Source organism: Mirounga angustirostris, unplaced genomic scaffold (assembly GCF_029215605.1).
Source record: "Mirounga angustirostris isolate CCGP_5_RB_7025 unplaced genomic scaffold, mMirAng1.0.hap1 SCAF_1, whole genome shotgun sequence".
Lineage (NCBI taxonomy): Eukaryota > Metazoa > Chordata > Mammalia > Carnivora > Phocidae > Mirounga > Mirounga angustirostris.
Genome location: NW_026991709.1, coordinates 91,601,471 through 91,625,508, shown reverse-complemented (window position 1 = coordinate 91,625,508; position 24,038 = coordinate 91,601,471). Strand labels below are relative to the sequence as shown.

General features: G+C 41.4%; 1 protein-coding gene across 2 annotated transcripts in view; it reads right to left on the bottom strand.

Moving 5' to 3' along the window:
• Positions 1-4,390: 4,390 nt before the first annotated feature.
• The window catches only part of NCEH1 (neutral cholesterol ester hydrolase 1), a 45,231-nt gene continuing 25,583 nt past the window's right edge, over positions 4,391-24,038 (bottom strand). Inside the window, exons 2-6 of one of the 2 annotated variants that reach the window (XM_045903373.2) lie at positions 23,334-23,562; positions 21,242-21,311; positions 10,014-10,185; positions 7,598-8,081; positions 4,391-7,229 (exon numbers count right to left, since the gene is read on the bottom strand). In XM_045903373.2, coding sequence (XP_045759329.1) covers positions 7,180-7,229; positions 7,598-8,081; positions 10,014-10,185; positions 21,242-21,311; positions 23,334-23,562 — 1,005 coding nt within the window. In that variant the 3' untranslated portion in view covers positions 4,391-7,179. Of the gene's footprint in view, positions 8,082-10,013; positions 10,186-21,241; positions 21,312-23,333; positions 23,563-24,038 lie in introns of both variants that reach the window. The other variant, XM_045903372.2, reaches the window with a different exon arrangement.

Here is a 24,038-nt window from a genome sequence, read left to right as displayed (position 1 = left end):
GTGACTCCACCCCAGTTTCTCCAACACAAATTCCCTAGGTGTTAGATGCTTAGAGTGGCTGCAGACATTTTGGGGGATCCAGTCAAGGGGAAAATTGAGCTGGCGGTGCATTTAGCTTGGGTTTAGTGGGATATATTTATGTGATTCTCAGCTTCTTCAGCTATTGCTGACTTATGCAGTAGGGGAATAACTTTCAGGAATATCCCTGCCCCTCCCTCTGCTGAAGTACGGGGCCAGATGTATTAAAATATGAACTATTGCACCAGCACCAGAAGTTCAAGGGGTAGTGGAGGAAAAACAAGGTTAAAAAAAAAGGATGTACGGGGTCAGAAGTAATCTATGGAAAATTCTCCCCATCATCCGATGTACTATAAATGTAAGCAGAGGATTTTGTTCTTGTCAATGACTTGCTGAAATGAAAATTCTCTCCAGGCAGGAACTGTGGTGCATTAAAGATGACTTTAATTCTTTGTCACTCCTTCCAGTAAGCAGTGGTGTCTGCTTCCCCTCCCCTTGAGTCTGGGCTAATCCTATGATTTGCTTTGACCAATGGGATATGGTAGAACAATGCTGGGCAACTTCCAAACCTGGATCTTAGGAGGTACAAAGCTTCCCACTTTTGCACACTCAGAATGCTCCCATCATGAAATCCGCATGCCATGCTTCTAGAATTCTAATCCAGGAGGAAAGGGCTTGTACAGGAGAACCGAGTCACCCAGCTAATGGCCGGCAACAAATGCCAGGCATGTAGGGAGCCATCATGAGGGTCCAGCTTAGCAGAGAGCACTCTGACTATAGCCCCAGTGGATGGTCCGCGGGGCTAAACTTAGTCAACCCAGAATCATGCAGTAACAAATGGCTAGTGTTTTAAATTACTCAGCAATAGGGGCACCTGGGTGGCTCAGTTGGTTAAGCGACTGCCTTCGGCTCAGGTCATGATCCTGGAGTCCCGGGATCGAGTCCCGCATCGGGCTCCCTGCTCGGCGGGGAGTCTGCTTCTCCCTCTGACCCTCCCCCCTCTCATGCTCTCTCTCTCTATCTCATTCTCTCTCAAATAAATAAATAAAATATTAAAAATAAATAAATAAATAAATAAATTACTCAGCAATAAATAACCAAAAGAGTATTGCAGTGTTTGGATCGGAAGGAAGATAAAATGGAGATAAAGGACCAAAAGAGAGTTTCTTCTGGACAGGACAGATTTGACTATCTTTATAGAGCTAAGACGAAGGAGTGAGTAGTTCAGTGAAGAGTAAAAGGTCCAGGAGAAAGGGGAGGTACTTTAACACGTCCTTGAATGAGACAATAATGAGTTGGCCAAGGAGGCAAATTGAGATACTGGCTTGATAGAAGACCGGGAACTTCATTCTATGAGAATGGTAGAAATGAAGTCAGCAGGGGTGATATGAAGTTACTTAGCTTGGTAAACCTTTTATCTTCCAGAAGACAACTTAAAATAAGTTTTTTTTTTAAAAAAAAGATTTTATTTATTTATTTGACAGAGACACAGCGAGAGAGGGAACACAAGCAGGGGGAGTGGGAGAGGGAGAAGCAGGCTCCCGTGCTGAGCAGGGAGCCCGATGTGGGACTCGATCCCAGGACCCTGGGATCATGACCTGAGCTGAAGGCAGATGCTTAACGACTGAGCCACCCAGGTGCTCCAAAAAACTTAAAATAAGTTTAATCTGTGGCCAGCAAATAAATATTATTTATAGCATGATTTTTTTTAAGTTTTTAAATTTTTTTTTAGTAATCTCTACACCCAATGTGGGGCTCAAACTCACAACTCCGAGATCAAGAGTTACATGCTGTTTCCAGCTGAGCCAGCGAGGTGCCCCGACTGCATGAATTTAACTGGAATAAAGAACATAGAATTTGATTCCCTATTAAAAAATAATGAGACCAGAAAGAAGACAATCTCCTAAAAGTGGTAGAATTGCTGTAAGTGGTTTAAACTTTCTCAAGTTCTTAAGTTGACTTCCATGGAACACTTGGTGAAATGTGTTATATGGATCATTCCTTAGGGCAGTTTGCAACAGTTTTACTTAACACAGTAAAAACCTCAGTCAGTATCTGTTAAGAAAAACACAGGAAGGACTTGAGCTATGGAGGGAAGGAAAATAAAAAGACTTCATTTTAACTGATGTGATATAATGTTCAGTGTCCAGGAGCGAACGGTCATGAAAGAATTCTTGGGACACTTTCAGTGCAAAAAACGTGGTTTTAGTAAGGCATGGGGACAGGACCTGTGGGCAAGAAGAGCTGCAATGGGGTTGTGACAGGTGACTGATTATATACTTTTAAGTTAGGAAGGGGTTAAGGATAGTGTATGTCTCTAAGGAATTTGGAAGCAAGGTTTTCAGGACCTTGAGGGGCTAGCTGCTGTTTAAGATAAAGTCATTTGCTACCGTCTAGTAAAACCTTAGTCTTCAGAGCCTTCACATATATATCAGTGCGCCATATGTTAGGAAGATGATTGCTACGTGTATCTTGGGGGAGGAGGGTAGAGATAAAGCAAGTTTGCAAAAGGATTTTTATATGTTAAAGAAGACTCACAGGATCCTGGAGGTCAGGCTAATGTCAAGCTTAGGTTGCCCTTTGCCTCTAGCAATGTATTAATATTGAGGCAGTTGAGTTCCTGCAGGAAGGTCACCCTGCCTGTCTTTTAAGTACTTGTCAGTGGGCTGCAAAGGAAATTTAATTTTTTTCTACATTTCTTTTGCCTTTGTTCTCCACATCATTATCCATGCTCTCAAAAAAATTTTTTTTGCCTTAAAATTTAGTGGTTAAAAACAGGTATGAGATTACTTCGAATTATTTAATTTTTCTTGGGAATGTTTAGTTTTTATGATAAGTAATTTTAGTCTAAAGTAGTTTTTTATATTTGACATAAACTTAATTTACTTCTAAAAGAAACACATGAACAATAATAACCTAATTCTTATAAGCTCAATTTTTCTCAGTGAGGATTTATTTGTTCAAAAATGCTTCTTGAGGGGCACCTGGGTGGCTCAGTCGGTTGAGCATCCAATTCTTGATTTTGGCTCAGGTCGTGATCTCAGAGTTGTGAGATTGAGCCTCGCAGCAGGCTCTGCACTGGGAATGGAATGGAGTCTGCCTGGGATTCTCTCTCCCTCGCCCTCTGCACACACCCCCCCTCTTTAAAAAAAACAAAAGCAACACATTTTGATAGTCCACTGTGTGCTCTGTTCTAAGTGCTAAGGAAACAAGAATGAACAAAATAAAGTCCCTGCCTTCATGGAGCTTACATTTAAATACGAGGAAAACAGAAAACAATCAAAAACCGAGAATTGCCGATGGAGAAGTGAGATGGCAAATGGGCAGCAATCGACAGCAATCGGAAGGGGCTGAAGAAAGCCTGGTGCCTGGAAGGGTCGGGTCTCATTTGGGCAGACAGCCTCTCCAGAAGGTGGGGCTCTCAACCTCCTGTCAACAGTGGGCCAGCTGTGAGAAAATCTGGGGGAGGAGCCTCCCACACAAGACACAAGATGTCACCAGCCTCTCTAATGACACAAGATGCTTGTTCTAAAGTGACATGGCTACGCAGCCCATGTATGCCTACCAGAAATCACATTTATGTTGCCAGTCTCTGAGGTCTGGGGACACTGGTACTGACGCCAACATCTTCTAGATGTTTAAATACAGGATCTATTGGAAAGTAGGAGAGGGTATTAAAAAAAGTGGGGGATAAAAAAAATGCCAATCACAAGAGAAACAATACTAAACACACAGAGTACATCTTCAATGCTCCAAAGAATTGCTGGAACTGTTAGTGGGTCTCTCCAACAAAATATAGCCCTACCCCAGAGATTTTGCTGGAGAAGATGAAAGAAACTATAATTGAGTAGAAAAACATAATTTACACACAGGTATGTGACCGTTTAGAACCAATATGAACAATTCACTTTGAATTTTAAAACATTCCTATAACATTGATGTAAACTCAGCGTAATAAACTCAAGTGTGAAATTATTAGATTTGCTTGTAATGTCAGGGTCAATTTGAAACCTTGCCTCCAGTGAAAGTGATACTTCTGTGGCTAAACTACTTCAAATCTGAATTCATTTGCACCAGGGTCATCCCCTTCTAATATGTGTACTAAAAGTCCCCAAATAGTCTCAGGGCCTGCCTCACTTTGGCAAAGATTCTAGCCAGTCCAAAAGGATTCCCCAACATGAGCAGCACATACTGGATCCAGACACAAAATGAATGTCATCAAGGAGGCCACTGACCAACCTCTCAATGATCAAAAGGCAGCTGGGGGACTTCGGTGGGCAGAAGATTTGGGCAGAGCTGTGGCTAGGGATCCAAGATACAGAGAGAGAGATAGGAACCAGAAAAGGAGACGAGAAGAAGTAAAAGAGGCACATTCCCAGATGGAGCCATTTTATTTCTAAACTTGAGTCGAAACAGATACAGACTTTCCTGCCTCCACTGTGGATTTTCACCTTATAAAATAGATTTGCTACCAAAATCCTTCATAAAATCTGCCTTCCTCTTGGCAGTGGGAAATAAGCAAAAAGTCAAAGGTTAAGAGGTCATGCATAAAATATCATAGCCAACAAGATAATTATACAATGGTCTCAAATTCTTCACAAATAAATGATAAAACGTTAAGACTAATTTACACTCCACGATATTCACAGCACTTCAAGGTTTTTTTCTTCATATATTTATGTTCATATTTCACAAACAACAGTACTACAAAAAGACTATCAACTTTTCCATAAAATAGGAAAACAAAACAAAGCCATCATACTATAAAATAAATCTGCGGAGCATAAACTTTTTAATATAAGAACAAAAATTAAAAGACAGCGAATTCACCCCAAACTAGGATATCTTCACCATAAAATCTGTAGGCTTCCCAAAGGAGTCCTTAGCACTCAGAGTTTTGGTTGGTTTAACCTGTCTTGTACCTACTGGTTTTTGTGTATCCTGATCCCAACTGTTGTTATTCCAGGAAGAATTTCAAGAAAGAACTTCAAGCAAGGTCTGAGGTGGGATCCAGTGCAAGTCATTAGACAAATTATTCACACACATAAAAGCTTTAATGAAACTCAAGTGTTTCATTCGAAACAGTGGTTGTCCCTTTTTCTTTCACTCCCTTCTCATCCAAGAGAACCCTTTAAAGATCTAGAATCATTTGTTGTCTGTAATTACTATAGCATTTGACTCATAATTCTGGGGGAAAATATGCGATTTTAAGAAACTCTTTGCGTGTATATTTTCCTTGCTTTCTAGAGGTAGATAACCTCAAACTAAGGCCCAGACATTGGTCCCTTCAAACGGTATTAAAAAAACCAATAGTATTAAACGAGGAGAGTAGCTGTCAAAGAGAAGAACCAAAATCCTGGTTTTTTAGAAAAACAAAATCTTTGATGAGATTTGTGTCTATGTATATGAAAAAATTGACCTACAAAAAAAAAACCCTAGAAAACAAACAAACAACAAACAAACAAACAAAAAACCACTGGAGAAGAAGCCAATACAATTTTCCAGTCTGACAAAATGGTTGGAATTTACAGTTGGAAGAGACCTCGTAGATTAAGTAATTCAAATCACTGATTTTAGAGGGAAGGGGAAAAAGGCCCAGAAATGGTCAATGACTTGTCTCCGTCCATTAGCATGTTAATCGGCATGATTATTTTTTAGACATACACAGGCACACATGCATACACACATATTTTGTACATAAAATGCTACTGGCTTGTATAATAAATGAAAAATAAGGGTGCACATTTTCACTGATTTCATTGCGGAAGTGGGAAGTGCCCCCTTTCAAACAAGCTAAAAGGTTTCACTTTCTCTCCACTCCATCCTGTCCACTGATGGATGGGCCATATCATGACCTGCTGTCCTGCTCCCTTCTGCAACCCCTGCAAAGGGCAGGGGTGAGGGGGCGGGGGGGAGCATGGTCAGAATGGCAGGAAGGAGGGCAGGGGTACTCAACCCAGAACTGGAGTCCCTTGCAATTCTGAAGATGTTCCCACTGGCAGTGAAGGCTTTACATGAAGTCAAGGTTGGGCTATCGTAAATTCGAGACCAGGCTGGAAGGAGATAAAAAGAGGTGAAGGCACCAGGTGCAGATGTATGTGTCACACAGGAGAATATGAGTTAGTGTTCCTCTGACCATCGAGGGCAGAAATGAGCAGTGTGTGTCTTACCTAAGTTACTGAACTATAAACTTAGATGACTCTACCAGGTGTAGTCATAGTTTCTAATTATTTTAATTTGTGATTGCTTGTGAACATCAAAATATTTAAGCCTAATGTGCAGTAGTATTAATAGCTACTTTACCTCTTTCCATAAAATTACATGTGGATATAATTCTAAGGTAGTTGTTTTAAAAAATATTATTTTTAATATTCATTATAGACGTTATTCTGAAAAATCTTAAGTTTGCTGCATATATTAACATTAAATAACTTAAAAAATAAACAATACATTATATATACCAAAATAGCCCCATTTTAAAGCCATGTAAGTGAAAAAATTGAGTTTTTAAGAATAAACTATACCCTCTAAAGGTATTTTTCATAATTTCAGTATTAAATGTATCTTCTTTTCTGACTATGCCAAATATATTACACACTGCTCTTGGTGATTTATATCAGAAATATTCATTATGAAAATAAATAGGTTGGTTCATTTGTCTATTTTACTTGTTCTGTAATGGAAAATTTATCCTACAGCTAAATGAATTTACTCCCAGAAGATCACCCCCACAGAGATAGCATAACCAAAAAACTTAACAATGTAAAGATATCCAGTCCATGTGACTCTATATTTTCTAATAATAGTGGTAAAAAGTAACTTTCAAGTATCATTCTAATCCAACTGGACTTACAGATAGCTATCACATAAAATTAATGCTCTAAAGGAAGAAAGTCATTTGAGAAACTTGTCCTTGCTAGAACACCTTTGGTGAAATTCCCATAGGAAACAAAACCATCTATCCATAAAGAACAGAGGTCACTTGGTACCCAGCACGGACCTTTACGTGCACACAAGAAACACTGCTCTGAATTTAAAGCAAACCCTAGCAAGTTGAAGAGCTCACATTTTCTTTACTCATTAAGGGTCACTATGTCATCCACAGCTGGAAGAATTTCTTCTAGAAAGAATTTCTTGATGAAGACAGAACCCAAAGCTATTTCAGCTCCTCGTCCTGCTCTCTGCAGCCGTGAGTACTGGTAGTAGTTTGGCTAAAACAAAAAGAACAGAGTCACTAGCCCACTCTGAGAACCAGCTTCAGACATTTTGTATGGATGTTAGTCAAACACATTTCCAAAAATTAAATTAACATAAGGTATGCAAGGAATAGAGATTCCATCACTCAGAAGTCACAAGGGGAAATCAGTCAACTAAAAAGCGCATCTTTTTCCAAAGCAAGTGCAGGAGGTCAAGAGGGGCTCAAGCATTCTAGAAATGTTACTTGTTTACAGGTTTTGATCCAGCCACTTGATGTAACTATCCCTAGTCCGGATTCCCACTGAGAAGTTGGTGGGCCAGCTGGTGAAAATCATGCAGCCATGGAAACCATCCTCAAAGTGATCTAGGGTCACCTGCACACCTGCGCTCTCCAGACGCTTGGCATACATGATCCCATCGTCCCTTAGGACGTCATGCTCACACGTCAGAATATAGGTCTTCGGGAGATGCTGCAGGACTTCCTGCTCTGCGATGAGTGGGGCTGCCCGGGCATCCAGCAGCTGAGGGATCTCCTGCACAATCCTGGTGTTGCCAGTGGTCTGCATGACAGGCTTGTAGTCCTTTGTGATGGAGGCAGGCAAGAGGGACGTCCAGTTTAGACGGGCCCTGAGGGCAACCGCCTCTTCCACATCAAGTGAAGTGTGGTTATTAACTATCATTGCCTGGACAAAGTCATAGTTGCCTTGGAAGTAGTCCACCCAGTACTTCACCATAACATAACGGGGCAGGATTGGTGTGTTCACATTTTGCTGATAAGAGGGTGTGTTAAAATCTAAAGCTTGAAGAACCGGGTAAATTAAAGCTTGCACCTTGAGCTTGTTTTTGAGGTTGGCATCTTGAGCAAACTGGAGAAGAGGAAGCAAACACATTATTTCTTTTTGCATGGCTCATTTTACAGAAACCACACCTTATAAAGTAGCTTGATGCCTTACTTTGCATCAAGCGAAGGGTAAAAGTATGAAATTTCTACCAGCCATGGGATTAAGTAATGTAGTTTAAAAAATAAAACTTCCCTACCACTGACCACTACCACCGTCCCAATCAAGCTGCTGGATATTTACTAAGAAAGATACGATATCTGAGTGGACCCTGCAGATGTATGCGACCTCTTAGGTCTTCAAACCCCCATGCACACTTTTCTTGTCTCTGTTCTTTGGCAATAGCACACCTTGCGGGGTAAGACGGATGGATAACGGGTGAACCTTATTGAGTTCAGTATTCTCTGCAAGGCCCCAAAAGGCAATGGCTTCCTGGAGAGAAACAAACTAGTCTGACCCTTCCAGAGGAGAGGGGTAGGAAAAGCTAAAGAAACAGACAATGGGACTCCAAAGTGTCTGAGAAGGACCTCGGGGTATCTCCTCTGATGAGCAGTTAGTATTCATAGATGGGTGAGAGAGAATTTAAATGGTGCTGGCAACATGCCGTCCATTCTCCTTAATGAGCATGCGCCCAAGAGTTGAGGTTGAAATGGGAACGTGAATGCATCCCCTACCTCAGCAGATCTCAAGTCCCCCAAACCCCCGCAAAATGCGAACATACTGCCTCATTTTAGACACTAGAACTGTGTCTAAAATGATATATATTTTCATGTAACCTCTGAGAGGCAGCTAACTAGGTCACTGTGTTTTATAGGCAACTAAACACTCTTCAATGTCATTTTAGCCACATACAATTTTGTTTCACGTCAGAGTTTAGAACCCCATCCCCAGGGAAGATGTAACTGCTTTGTCAAAGCAAAAGGAAATGATCGGTTAATGGTACTATTGATACGTGCCAGGAATTGTATATACATCATTTCACTAAGTTCTGGCAACAGCCCTGCAATCAGATGGCATTATCCTCATTTTCCTGTGGCTTAGAGATGTTAAGGTGCTTGCCCAAAGCCCTATAGCTCTCAAAGCAGGGGGACTGGCTTCCATCCCAGTTCTCATTGTAAAGCCCATGATGCTCTCGCCCTGCTACCTCAGCACTTTCTTCTTACCACATTTGGACACAGGTACAGCAACCCCGCCAATACCAGAGAACAAAGTTCTTTACATACATGTAGCAAAGGAGAAGAAACCAAGGTGCACCACAGATAAAAAGGTAGATGCTATTTGAGAATACCAAAAGAAATTTGGAGGCGAGAAGACAGAGCTGGTGTTCTAAACTTATTTAATCCATCACAGGAAGAAAATGTACTTATCTTTGAATTTATGCAGCTGCCCAAAATTCTGGGTGCTCTTAGACCTAGATAGTTTTCAAAGAATTTAACCAGGTAAGCTCAGATGAACTTGTGGGATAACTTTCGAAGTGGCTGACCCATTTTAATTTTTTTTGTTTGTATTTAAAAAAAAAAAAACACAACTCTGGAAAACGCTTTTTAACTTTTCCATTTACCTCAAAGTTCTAAGGAAGCAATCTTAGCAATTGGAATTTAAGCACAAAGACCCCCATTTTTCAGGTCCAACATGGACAAGAAGCCAGGGATACTTGATTTCCATGCATATCCCTGAGCAGCAAGAGAGCCCTATAAAATAGTAGCCCTTTTTTTCATATTAATCGTAATCAGGGCCTTTCCAAGGACGGAGAGGTGACACTTCTTTCATTGACCCCTCTTCCTACTTCAAAAAGATCTGAGAGCTCTCCAAGTGCAGGCTTCTGAATAACTTGGCCCCCTACCGACCAGCCCACCTGCTACGCCTTTGCCATACGTGGTGGAGAATATTTGTCCATCTGTCTGCAGGAGGTTAGCCGGCACCCTCCTACCTCCAGCACCGAAGGGCAGTATCTGTTACCTGCTGGCCCAGAGCAGCGGCCAAATTCCCACCAGCACTGTCACCAGAGATGCCAATTCTGTCTGGGTCAACCGAATACTTGTGTAAGACTTCCGGCTGCAGGAAATACTTTGTGGCACGCATAACATCGTGAATTTGTGCAGGAAAATAAACTTTTGGAACTAGCCTGTATCTGTGAAGACAAAAGTTATATTCATTTAAGGACTTCACCAAGACTTTATAGGCCATTTAAGGTTTAAGGGGAAACTGGCTCTTTTGACACAGAAATAAGCAAGTGAGGAATTAAAATAAATACAAAGGGGCGCCTGGCTGGCTCAGTCGGTACAGCATATGACTCTTGATCTCAGGGTTGTGAGTTCGAGCCCCACATTGGGCACAAAGCTTACTTTAAAAAAATAATAATAATAATAAAATAAATATAAAAATGAACCATTCATTTTCTTTTTTTTTTTTAAGATTTTATTTATTTGTCGGAGAGAGAGAGAGCGCACAAGCAGGGGGAGTGGCAGGCAGAGGGAGAAGCAGACTCCTATCCGAGCAAGAAGCCCGATGCGGGGCTCGATCCTAGGACCCTGGGATCATGACCTGAGCTGAAGGCAGACGCTTAACTGACTGAGCCACCCAAGCATCCTGAACCATTCATTTTCTTGCAAATCAAATACTTAGTTTAAGAATGTAATGCTTTTGTATTAGCAATAGTCCTCTCCCCCCCCCTTTTTTTTATTATCAGCCACCAAACAAAACAAACACCTAGACCACCACAATGGAAAAACAAAATTTCAAAGTTAAAGGTGGGTGTTGTTTATTAAGATATGGGTAGAACCACAATAGATTTTGACATTTTATTTCTGGAAGTCAGTGTTCCAGTTCACAACACCGATGGATTAGAAGGTGACCTGGCAACATTAACCATTTCATTAGTCTCATGTTCAATGGCTCCATATGGTATCCTTCATGATTTACCTGAGAAATATAGTAAAACTGTACTCCGATGAAGAGGTCATGCCAGCCTGACATGAAACCCAGGCAGTGAATTCACTCCCTGGGAGGATGGAACTGAAAGGCTAGTTGCCAACCAGCAAAAAGGAAGCCAAGTCTGCCAGATGGCCAGGACAGGCCCTCTGGGACACTTCTGAGGCTTCTCCTATCACCCCACTTTGTAATATCAGAGTCCCTTTGGGACCCTACTCTGTATACTTTGTAGGATTCCTATGCCCTTAAGAGTTCCAAAGAACCTAGTTTTGTCAAACGCCCCACCCATAATATCATTTTACAAATCCGTATTTGCTGGTAGACTGGGCCTGGAGGATTTTCTCAATCTCCTCCTCCTTTCCTCCTTAATTCTCACTCATCCTTTAATCCTTATGCAAGGGTTTGGCCACCTCCAGGTAGAGTTCCTTGATTAAAACTCCACTCACTTTCAGGGCTGAGCTGGGTACCACTCCTTGATAATTCTACGTGCTGGGGTAGATTACTGTTCTTTCTGCCTCATCTTAAAATGATTTATGTATTTCCTCTAAAAAGTGTGTTCTCTGATACCAAGACTGTGTTTTATTCATCACTGTGTTCCCAGTATCCATCCATGTGCTAGGCACATATCATCCATACAGTAAACCCTTTTTGAGAATTAACACCTTCCTTTTGCAGACAAAAGAAACGAGGCACCTACAAGTTACTTTGTTGTTTTTTTTTTTAAAGATTTTATTTATTTATTTGAGACAGAGAGAATGAGAGAGACAGAGAGCACATGAGAGGGGGGAGGGTCAGAGGGAGAAGCAGGCTCCCTGCCGAGCAGGGAGCCCGATGCGGGACTCGATCCCGGGACTCCAGGATCATGACCTGAGCCAAAGGCAGTCGCCTAACCAACTGAGCCACCCAGGCGCCCCAACATTCCAATATATGAATGTGCTACAATTTATTTCCCTGTTGAAAAACATTTGAGATCTTCTTCTTTTTTTTTTTTTTGAATGAGAGAGAGAGAGAGAGCACATGAGAGGGGGGAGGGTCAGAGGGAGAAGCAGGCTCCCTGCCGAGCAGGGAGCCTGATGCGGGACTCGATCCCGGGACTCCAGGATCATGACCTGAGCCGAAGGCAGTCGCTTAACCAACTGAGCCACCCAGGCGCCCCAAGTTACTTTATTTGTAAAATAAGTCAAGCACAGATAAAAACAAGGTGGGATAGAAACTAATTACTTAAACTCTAATAATATTAAGAACTCAGGTCTTTTAATTTCTATTTTATAATTAACATACTTATTCTCGGAAACTAATTTCTCCCCCATCTAAAATCCAACTAGTTAATTAAGTATCTTGACATTCAGTACAGATACAATCAAATGGACAAATATTTGTGAAATACTCCAAGAAGTAGTGATCATTGATCTGGTTACTCAAGAATGACTGCATTTTGAAAATTCTAAATGCAATAAAAAAATTCCCTTAGTGGTTGCCTTATAACGGACTAAATGATTTTTCTAACTTCTTTTTTATTTTTCCATCTGTGGATCAATTAATCATCCAAAATGTGTTTTTCTCCCGTTGAATTTCATCATGTCCTACAGCGCCTGCTATACTATTGGTTAATGAGTGAAAGGAGTAGGATTACACCACTTTTTCCACTAGATGGCGCCATCTCATAGGATTCCATTTACCCCCAGTTGTAGGACAAGATCTCAATTTTCAACTTCAGTTTCACCAAGCTGAAATTTTTTTTTTTTTTAAGAGAGAGGGAGAGAGAGGAGGGAGGGGCAGAGGGAGAGAGAGAGAGACAGAATCTTAAGCATGCTCCACGCCTAGAGTGGAGCCCTACATGAGGCTCCTCAATCTCACAACGCGGACATCACAACATGAGCGGAAATCAGGAGTCAGTAGCTCAACTAACTGAGCCATCTAGGCGCCCCTTACCAAGCTGATTTTTTTTTTTATTAAGATTTTATTTATTTATTTGAGAGAGAGAGACAGAGATAGGGACAGAGACAGTGAGAGAGAAAGCAGGAGATCAGGGGAGAGATAAGATCCCCTGTAGGGAACCTGACCCAGGACCCTGGGATCATGACCTGAGCTGAAGGCAGCTGCTTAACCCACTGAGCCACCCAGGCACCCCCAAGCTGAACTCTTAATTCTTTCAATGAAATAAAAACCAATGCACTTCATGACTCAATGAAGTCATGTGACAATAAAGTCACATGTGTGACAATAAAGTCAATGTGACATGTGACAATAAAGGCTATTTTGTCTTAGCAAGATTCCATATATCATGATAAACTGTTTTCCAGGTAGCCCAGGATGTCAGAACATATTCTACCAGTATACACACATGAATTGAATCTTCGGATGTTGTTTCCCTAAAGGTCTTCGTGACTTTGAATCAAGGGAAACTGGTAATCTAAAAAAAGCCTTGCTACTGCCTCAGTCTTATCAGTCGATTAATAATTGGCTCAGATAACAAAGTAAGCAACGAACAGGTCATAATTGAGTCTTTCTGGTACCCTTAAAGATCTGCCTCCTAATCCCTCCTATCTTTGTTTAAGCTGGAAACTTTCTCTAGTTTTATTCAATAAGAAGGGACACTATTTTCATAGATTGGAAAATAGAGTGAAACTATATACTTCTGAGGTCACCTAGTGTAAGATAAGCCGTCAAAGTAACTTGAAATTGACCTGAGAAGTACAGCAAAAGTTCTGTAATATTTTTGGAGACACAGAAAACTCAGAGTCAGGAGAAAATTTATGAGTGCTAGAGCCAAAGATAAATAAATTTTACATATATATGTAAATATATATAATATATTTATATATATTTATTTATAGACATATAAATATATATATTTACTTATATATATAAACAAATATATTTATCTGATGCTTTTGTTTAAAGATATGTTCCTGCAAAGTATGAAAAGAGGAGTCTGACTTTTTTAAATTTCAAAATTATAGATCTTGAGTTGAAGCACCTGCTGAATTTGTAGCAAATATGGTCTTAATTTGCCCAGCTCACTGCAGGGATAGATAACTCTGCAGAGCTGGCTTCTGCCTATCTGTTATTGCACACACCTCCTTCTAGCAAAATTTGGTTGTGAACCCAGGAATGAAGCTTAATCAATTTAATAAATGCGTATACTCTATAAATATTATCTTATTCCTGCTAGGTGAGGCACCCCCCCCCACCCCCTGCCAAGTACTCTGTAGATGTGTTTCACCCAAATCGCAGGGCAAACTTGTGGGTGTAAGAATGAGAACGTGAGGCTCAAGGAGGGGTAACTTGTTTACAACAGCTCGTATGGGGCAAAGCTGTGTGGTGAATTCACCACTGACTTCAAAACCCACGTGTAACCCCCGCCTTAGAAAATATTCTCCTTGGGGCGCCTGAGTGGCTCAGTGTCGGCCTTCGGTGTCAGGTCATGATCCCCGGGTCCTGGGATGGAGCCCCGCATCGGGCTCCCTGCTCTGCAGGAAGCCTGCTTCTCCCTCTCCCTCTCCCCCTGCTTGTGTTCCCTCTCTCACTGTGTCTCTCTCTGTCAAATAAATAAATAAAATCTTTAAAAAAAAAAGAAAGAAAGAAAGAAAATATTCTCCTTCTTCAGAAACCTACAGCCTTATAAATGTGTATGAGTACATGTGTTTTCTCATTACCTCACCAGAGCAGTAAATTCTCAGAACTACAGATTTCTGACATCCCAGAATGTGTCTCATGATTTCAGTGGTTTTGTGATATTCTCAAACAAACCACCTCCCACAGTGCCTGGCACATGGTATATCTTTAATAATATACTTTTCTTCCTTCCACACAAAATTTTAAAGATTTATTTTGTAGCTTTTACATATAAAATATGTCATATAGCACTTTCTGTGGTGAGACAAGTAATAAGCCATATGGCTTTAAAAACATAAAAAAAGAAATTGTTCCTAACCCACCCACTCCCCGGACACATCTCCAAGAACTCCACTTCTTGCATTCTAATGCATAGCTCAGAGTTTCTCAACTCTGTGTGCACCTTACGATAATCTTGGGAGCTTTACAAAAACACTGAGGTTTAAGCCTCTCTACAAAACATTCCAACGTATTTGATCTGGTGTGGAGTCTTGCATATCTGTATTTGAAGGGAAATTCCCCCCAATAATTCTGATGCACAGCCAAGGTTCAGAAATATCACTGAGTCCAGCCATACTGTCACTGTTGTCTGAGCAGTGTCCCTGTTCCCATTCCCAGTGCTTTGTTGTCTCCATCCTCTGCCCTTCCCCAGCAAGTCTTCATCCAATGTGCCTGTCCTGTAAGTCTCATCTCAAATGCCGCTTCGCTGTGAAACCTTCTGGAGAGCCCAGCCAAAAGTCACTCTCCTTCCTTGGAGCCCTCAAAGTCTCTCTGACAATAGGTCACATCAAGGACACCTCTGTTTCCTCTAGTAGTAGATGGAAAGTCATAATTGCATACTAAAGACTTTGATGTCGGCCCCTGCGATAGTTTGACCATAGTCATTCAGCAAGGGAGGGCTGAGATTAGGGAAGGCTTGACCTATTGGGTAAGAATGACATTCAAAAGAACTGACAGAGGTCAGGATGCTTTGCCAAAATCCTAGGAGTGATTGAGCCTAGAACTGGGATCCACTGGGATCTGTTTAAACAATGTGATTCTCTGATGCACAGTTCACAATTGAAGACTTATCTAAGTACACCGTGGGGATCTCCCCAAGCTCTAAATGTGGATCTAAACTACCTCCTCCCATTCAGATGCAAATTTTGCCTATAACCTCAAAGGTAGATAAAGAGCCAGAGCACTCGCAGGTGCCTACAAAAGCCCAAGTAGGCTTGGTGCCTCCTCCTCCTGGCCTCCTCTCCTTGTGAGACTTCGGGAGCTAAACATTTTCTCTAGTCCAGGTGTGGCTGGAACTGGACTACACACCTGTGGGTGCCTTGTAGTCATGGTGCGCTGCAGCTACAACTCAGACTTGTTGTAAAAGCTCCCATTACCCCCCTAACCCCCCACACCCGCCGCTCCCCTGAAATTCTTGAAGACCTAAAACCACAAGAGAGAAACCAGTGGATTTTTCACGTTACTAGAAAACAGAGCCGGAAGACATTAGATGAATATGTCTAAAGAGGAGAGATTCATTAGTCAATGACAGGGAAGAAAATAAAACGAGCTACATCTTAAAAGAAGCACAACATTAGCTTTCTCTAGTTTTAAATTATTTGTGATGCTGGCCTTTAGATTTGCTGAAGTTGGCCTAGGCTGAGTGAAAGGAAAGTTTTTAGCAAATCTTTCCTTTCTTGGAGGAGAACGCTTAGGAATTTGGTCTGCCCACCTTCCAGGGCTGCCCAGGTAGGAGTGACGCATGAAGATTTCTAGGCTCGGGACTCAGAAGAAAGCAGGAAAAGGCACAGAGAGAAAGTCACAGCTAGGTCACCATTCACTCTGCTTTACTGAGTACCTTATTCGTACAACTATTTACTGCGATGAGTGTTGTATTGGGCCTCCTAAAACCACTGTGATTTTGTCAGCTTGCACTCATCTAATTTTACGGATTAAAAACAACAGAAGCATAAAAATCCCATTGCTTATAACTCTGTTAGCAGCAAACTTAGATAGGTGCTCCAACTTCTTTTCTGTCTACTTTAGCAACATTCTTTATAGCTCTGTAAAGTTTTAAGGGCTCTGTGCACAAGGCCACCTGACATTTGGTGGAATGGGACTAGGTCTCCATCTACATAGAGAGTTTGAGTGTAGTAAAGATTTAATTAAAAGCAAAACACAACTTAAAACAGTTTCCCATACCCAAAAAGCCACCTAAATGCCTTGTAGAATTTAATTATAGAATTAAGTAGATTTATTAAATAGAATTTAATAATATCCAACATGCCTACTTTGCTATTATCCTGCATTCTATCTTAAAAAAAAAAAAGAAATTAAATCTTTCTTTTCTCTTATGTCTTATGGTTCCAGTACTATGTCTTATATAAGCTACAGGTAAAAAGGTGCAATGTTTAGCTAACCTGCAGTAAAATTTATGAAAATAGGTTTATGAATATAAAAATAGGACCTTCTTAGATTATATAAATGAGGATACATCCATGTATCTTGGGTAGTATAAGATGAACTTTTGCATTTATTTAACAAATACTTGTGCAATTAATATGTAAAAGCAGCATGGTATTATAGAAGCAACTGAGCAGAGGCATGGCCTAGTTTTATAACTTGAGACCTTTATCTACCTTAGTTGCTGGGTCCCCAGAATTGTGTGTGAGCCAACACCAGCAACACGAATGGAGATGTGCCAGCTCCCAGTACTGGCTTCGTGGGAGCGATTCCATTACTGGGGCTGACCCCAGCCCTTGCCTACCAGCTTCCTCAGGTTATAACCCTCCCCAGGGCCACACCACACAGGAACTAAGCCATGCCACCACCATCTAACTCCTGTGGGCCTCACGGATAAGGAGAAGTTGCCCCCAGACAGCTCCCTGCTAGAAGGTAGAATTCCAGGAGAACCAAGGGTCTATCATCCTCCTAAGGCTCTCAAGATCATCTGCTTTTCTTTCTTATTTTCCTTAGTCATCACCAGAAACCTCTCCATCTGTCTTCTCTCTTGTTTTGTTCCCTTAGGGCTCTCTGCTTCCTTCCCTTCCTCCAAGCCCTCTCATTACACCACTTTGGACTCTCATGACCAGCTCATTTTGTCGAACTAGATTCTGCTCATTTTTAGGAGCTCAATGCAAACATTGCTTTCTTTAAGGGATGAATTTTCTGACCCTTCAAACTAGGTAAGATCTTACCTATTTGATGCCTCCTTACTACTTAGCCTTCTACTTCACATCACTTATCACAATGTAACATTACTTGTTCACTGTTTATTTTCTCACCTAGACTGTAAACTCCATGAGGGCAGGAATTATGTCTGTCTTACACTGTGATGTTAGCAGAGTGCAACATAGTAACTGGCACATAACAGAAGTTCAATAAATATTTCTGGAATAAAAGAAAGGGGAATGAGATGAGCACTGAGAAGAAATAATGTTCCCAAGGTAGACCTCTGAATATACTTTCCAAGAGAACCATGATCACGTGATGTTGGCTATGCATGGTTATGTGGCTCTTTGTGGGCTGGCTAGCCTAGATTCTAACCACTTTCACTCTTGATTTCTGCAAAGAGAGCTGTGAGCTCCAAACAGGTGCTGATAAATAAATTTGTAAGTTGGACCATTCCGTTCTATGGACTACAGCACTAATCCTCCAGACTTGTATAGTGCTTTAGAGTATCTAAAGCCCTTTTAGCTCAGTTGTCCAAACCAATTCTCATGACAGTTCTCTGCAGTCAACCTAACTCAAAGTATGTTTACTTAGCATATATGTTCTAAGTCTTCACCTCAGTGATGGGAACCAGAGGAAGGAAGACAGGATTTCTCTTCCCAGTAGCTCACATTCTAGACACACAGGAAGGATTCCTCAGCCCAGTTTGCACATGACATTAAATGATTTGCCTGAAGTCAGATGGTCATGGGTAATGGTCCTTGCCTACTGCTGTGGTGCCTCCCAGTGATAAACTTGTGGACACTGTACCACCGACATGGGGCAGAATGGAAAGTTAAGATGAAAGCAGTCCCTTCCATATTTAAAAGAGATCTTCTTAAAACATCTTAAAACATCCCATCCATCCTTATATGTTATGTAATAAGCCTAGACTTTAAGAGAAAACCTATTTTACTAGAGACAGATGCTCACAGGTGGAGACGGGCATTGAGGAAGAATTTAGACATGTTGCCCATTGTTTCCATGGGATGGTAAGGTCCTGTGTGGAGAATCCTCATGGTGCCAAGTAAAGCAGGTGCAGTCTCCCTCCCCATCCTCAGGCCTGTGAGGAGCCAGAGCTACACAGGAAACTGCTGGAAGGCTGGTTCCACAGCTCTGAGCTATAGGGCCTTGATCCATAAGGGAGCCCAGCTACTTCAGCAGACCCTGCTTTCCCCCGGCCAGCTGCCCTGGCTAGATGCAAGCCTTCACTAGAAGGTTCTCTTGGAAAGTATATTTCAAAACTGCACCACGGGCCCTTCGGTGATCTGGGGGGCCTGTGGAGAGGCCAGAGCCAGCCAGGAGCTGTCCAGAGCTCTCTAGGAGGCAAATCTGCTCAAGAGGCAGGCGCCGCACTGCTCTGTGTGACTCTAAGTCTCATGTTCAAGGGTCATCGCTGCCCAAATGACTTGGGAAACCAGCCCTTCTGAGAGACTGCAGATGAAAGGATTCTCTTAGGTCTCAGATCTGAGGCAGGCACACAGAGGGGATGAGCCATGAACAGAAGAACAGCGGGCAGAGAGAGGCAGAGGGAAGAGGAGCTCTGGATAAGCTCGGAGTGTGGAAGGTGGTCAATGTGATCATAGCCCTGTCCCTTGGCATTATCAGCGTCCTTCAATACTGGCTGGACACTGGGCCAAAGAGTATAGGAGCCTCAGGATGTGGGCTTAAGCCTCACTCTATTTATATAACTGGCTAGCTCTGTGACCTCATTTCCTCATCTAAGAGAAAAATATAAAAATATTTATCTTGAATGATTTATATGAGAATTAAGAAAGACTCCTATTCAGGGCGCCTGGATGGCTCAGTTGTTAAGTGTCTGCCTTGGGCTCAGGTCATGATCCCGGGGTCTTGGGCTTGAGCCCCGCATCGGGCTCCCTGCTCAGTGGGAAGCCTGCTTCTCCCTCTCCCACTCCCCCTGCTTGTGTTCCCTCTCTCACTGTCTCTCTCTCTATCAAATAAATAAATAAATAAAATATTTAAAAACACAATAGGGGCTCCTGGGTGGCTCAGTCGTTAAGCGTCTGCCTTCGGCTCAGGTCGTGATCCCAGGGTCCTGGGATCGAGCCCCGCATCGGGCTCCCTGCTCAGCGGGAAGCCTGCTTCTCCCTCTCCCACTCCCCCTGCTTGTGTTCCCTCTCTAGCTGTCTCTCTCTCTGTCAAAGAAATAAATAAAATCTTAAACAACAACAACAACAACAAAAAAAGAACAAAAAGAAAGACTCCTATTCATTCGTTCCATAAACATTGGTTGAATGCTCACTATCTGCCAGGGATGTTTCCAGGCGCCAGTGATTAACAATGAACAAAACAGGCCAAAATCCCAAAATTTTCTGTCTCTGCAGAACTTACTTCGTCTATTTCAACCCAGTACAATAAATACCTAATACGTCAAACATGATCTCTCAGAGGTTGATGACAGTTTTGGAGAAAAATGAAACAGAGGAAAAGTGGGTTGCAATTTTAAATAGCAGGATCAAGGAAGGTCTTGCCGGAAGGATGATATTTGAACAAGGATCTGAAGGAGGAGAGACAATGTATGTAATAGCACCCATAAAACACCTGCTACAGAAGAGGCAGCAGGGTTTTGTATTATTGCCATCACCACAATTGTTATAATTCTTACTCATATTCTTCTTAATACGATGAGTAATGATGACGACAATAACTGCATTGACCGAGATTTGTTGAACACATTCTATTTACAAGGTCTGAGTTACAGAATGGAACTCCAGGGGATGACTTTTCCAACTCTGGATTGGTTTTTAAATTTTAGAAGGCAGTAAGCAAAATCATTTGCTGTAGATAACCGATTGCGTATTTTTCTTAGTTTCAGTTAATTCCTTTTCCAGAAGTTTGCAAAACTAAAATAAAAAGGCAATTCAAGGTGCTATAAAGCTAGTTCAAGAAATTGCTAATTGTATCAGAAATCATTTTGTGTGACCTTGGGCAAACCCCTTCATCTTTTGTGTATTTTGTGTATTTTGCACTGTATTTTCCTGCTTGTAAAATAAAGTAAGTAGATGGCTATCTAAGATTTCTTCCTAAAAACTATTTTTTCTATGACTAGTATTTTTCTTTTTTTTTTTTAAGATTTTATTTATTTATTTGAGAGAGAGAGAGCGAGAGCGCATGAGCAGGGGGAGGGGCAGAGCGAGAAGCAGACTCCCCACTGAGCAGGGAGCCTGACTCAGGACTCCATCCCAGGACTCTGGGATCATGACCTGAGCTGAAGGCAGACACTTAACCAACTCAGCCACCCAGGTGTCCCGTATTTTTCTTTTCAAGAAGGAGTATGCGCAGGGAGGCGGCGGGGGGGGGGGGGGGTGCGGGGGTAGGCAGAGGGAGAGAGAGAGAGATCTTAAGCAGGCTCCATGCCCAGCGCACTTAACCCACTAAGTGACTCAAAGCCACTCAGGTGCCCTCTATGACTAGTATTAATTACTTACTCAATGGAGACAATGACAGCATTCAGTTCTTCAGCCATTGCTGTACACAGTTCATCATAATACCGGATTTCTAAAAGAGACAAAGGAACAATCAGTATTAAACAAGTTACTTAATACTGTCAATTCTTAAATTCTGCTCATTGTGGATTACTTTTAGACTTGGACTTAAGATATTAATAATAAAACTAATAAAAAGCAAATGTGAACATGTCTTATTTATAGGGTTACATATACAGATGTAAAAATTAAATCTGGTTTCTGATAAAATGTAATTAGTATAAAATAACAGGAAATTCACATTAGATTACCCTTGAATGTGTTTTTAACTAACTGGACATGTATTTCATAATAGACTATATGAAATGCACCAAATTAATTCTGATTTTGTAGCTCTTCAAACGTACGCCTTTCCAAAAATCACAGCAAATAAACAGTTTCCTCCTTGGAGGAAATTTTTGTTTTAATACCTTCATTTGCTGCAATTCAATTGCATTCTTCCAATTTGAAGAACAGCAAATTCTGTTAAAGCCAACACATAAAAACTAGAATTTTAGGAAATCTTAGCATTTCTTAGAAGGAGGATCCAAAGGTTTGCAGTGACAGAAACAATTTTAATAACTACATAACCATCTGCATAGCGTCTCCAGCCTGAGCTCTTCCTCTGGCAGGAGTGATCAAAATCATGTGGACAAGGCCATCTGGATTTGTAATCCATGCCATTCCTGGTACTTACACTTCCTGGCCTCCAGAGGAATGTCTCATTTGGCAAGTGTCCAATACTATAGATGCAATCATTTCTGTTACTCACTTCTGTATCCTCACCCCCTAGCACATATTGGGATGGCCACAGGTATAGGTTTGTACATAACTGTTCGAATACTGAAGTCCCGAACCCCAGGAAACCCCGCAGTCCTGGCTAAACCTATGTACTCCATAAACATCTGTTGAAAACATGAACAAATCCATGAATAAAAGAATAAATAATGAATATGAAATGTGATTACTAGAAAAAGTTACACTTTTTTGGCCTTTGTCACATTTGAAAAAATGCTATTTAAAAACACAAACAAGGGGTGCCTGGGTGGCTCAGTTGAGCATCGGACTCTTGATTTCAGCTTAGGTCTTGATCTCAGGGTCGTGAGTTCAAGCCCTGTATCAGGCTCCACGTTGGGTGTGGAGCCTATATTAAAACAAACAAAACCCACAAACAAACTAGAACAAGTTGTCATTACCTTTAAACCTAGGGGATGCCAGGGCACCTGGCTGGCTCAGTTGGAAGAGCATGTGACTCGATCTCGGGGACATGAGTTCGAGCTCCCGTGGAGCGGACAGTTTACTTAAATAAATAAAACTTAAAAAAAAAAAAAAAGAGCCATAGGGGATGCCAGTAGCTTTGGGCTGAACACGAGAAAGTAGCTCCATGATAATTACAGGCAGAGAAAAGGCCCTTACTTCCTCCTTGGTATGCTTTCTGCTAGGCTGTTGCACTTGGCTGCCTGCCTTTCATAACTCATGAAAGTTACCAAGCACCAAAGAGAATATTCTTGAATTTTGCAACATTGTTTCCTTTTAATGGTGGTATACCTTTTATATTTTCATCTTTGGTTTCATAAGCAGATGAAATGTGGATGAGTTATCATGTATGTTCATAAATACTGGTCCTACTTCATAGAAAAATGTTTTCAAAACACAAGTCGGCAAAAGAGAATTTCCTCATATTCTGGCCCAGTGAAACTTTGGCTTGTTTTGGTGCTGAAAGCTATGGTCAGCACTTCACATAAGTTAGCCTAGGATATAGGTCACAGGAAATATTTTCAAAAGAGTCTGCCTGCATTAACAAGAAATAAACAGGTAGGCAAAACCTTTATGTAGGGTAATCATATAATTAATCATCCAAGACAGGACCCTTTCGAGTGTGAAAAGGGGACACTATTAATAATTCTGCTGGGATAATAGGAGTAACTGAGACTGTTCAAGGGAACCAAGTCAAATGGTCCTCCTCTCCTCACCCAATAAGGAAGTCAAACTCAATCACACATCTCGCTCAGGGCAAACCACAGCCCCAAAAGACCCAAAGGTGACTAGGACGTACTTGCACTGGCCAAAGCCCAGCCGCCTCCGTGGATGTAAACAACGCTGCGTCTCAAAGGCTCTTCTGGCTTTGGGGAGCCCTCAAACACTCTGACATCCACACCGTCAAAGTCAGTGTCGGTCACCTTCACCTGGGCCGATGACCACGCGCTTTTCTTGCCAAAAATAACGATGATAAAATTCAGTGCGAGCAGATGATGGCTCAGGCCCAGGTTGTGTATCAGGTTGCTCTGCAGGGCAAGGGAGGGAGCACAGAGGGAGAACACGAGTCAGCTTTTTCTCACCAACTCCTGGTGTTTGAATTATTACAAGCAATTGCCAATACTCTTCAGGACTCACTGGCCACTTTTAATCCAATAACAAATTATATTTACTTTTTGCCTTTAGTATTTGCAAAGTATTTTCATACATGAGATCGTATTTTTTGGATCAGCTCTGAGAGGGGCATTGGACAGGTATCATCAGTCCCATTTTATCAAGAAGGCTTAGAAATTAAGCAAACATAAACATTTAGCTGGATAAGTGGTAATTCTGGAACTTGTGAATTTTAGGATTTAGTCCTTTATTCTCCCCTCACTCAGCACATCACAGTTCCAGTAAGAGACTAAGACTAGAGGAAGAATACTTTATTTAAATGCAAATAAAAGATAAGAAAGTTTCATATTTACTGTAATTATTTTTAAAGTGTTTTACAGCTTGTTTACTT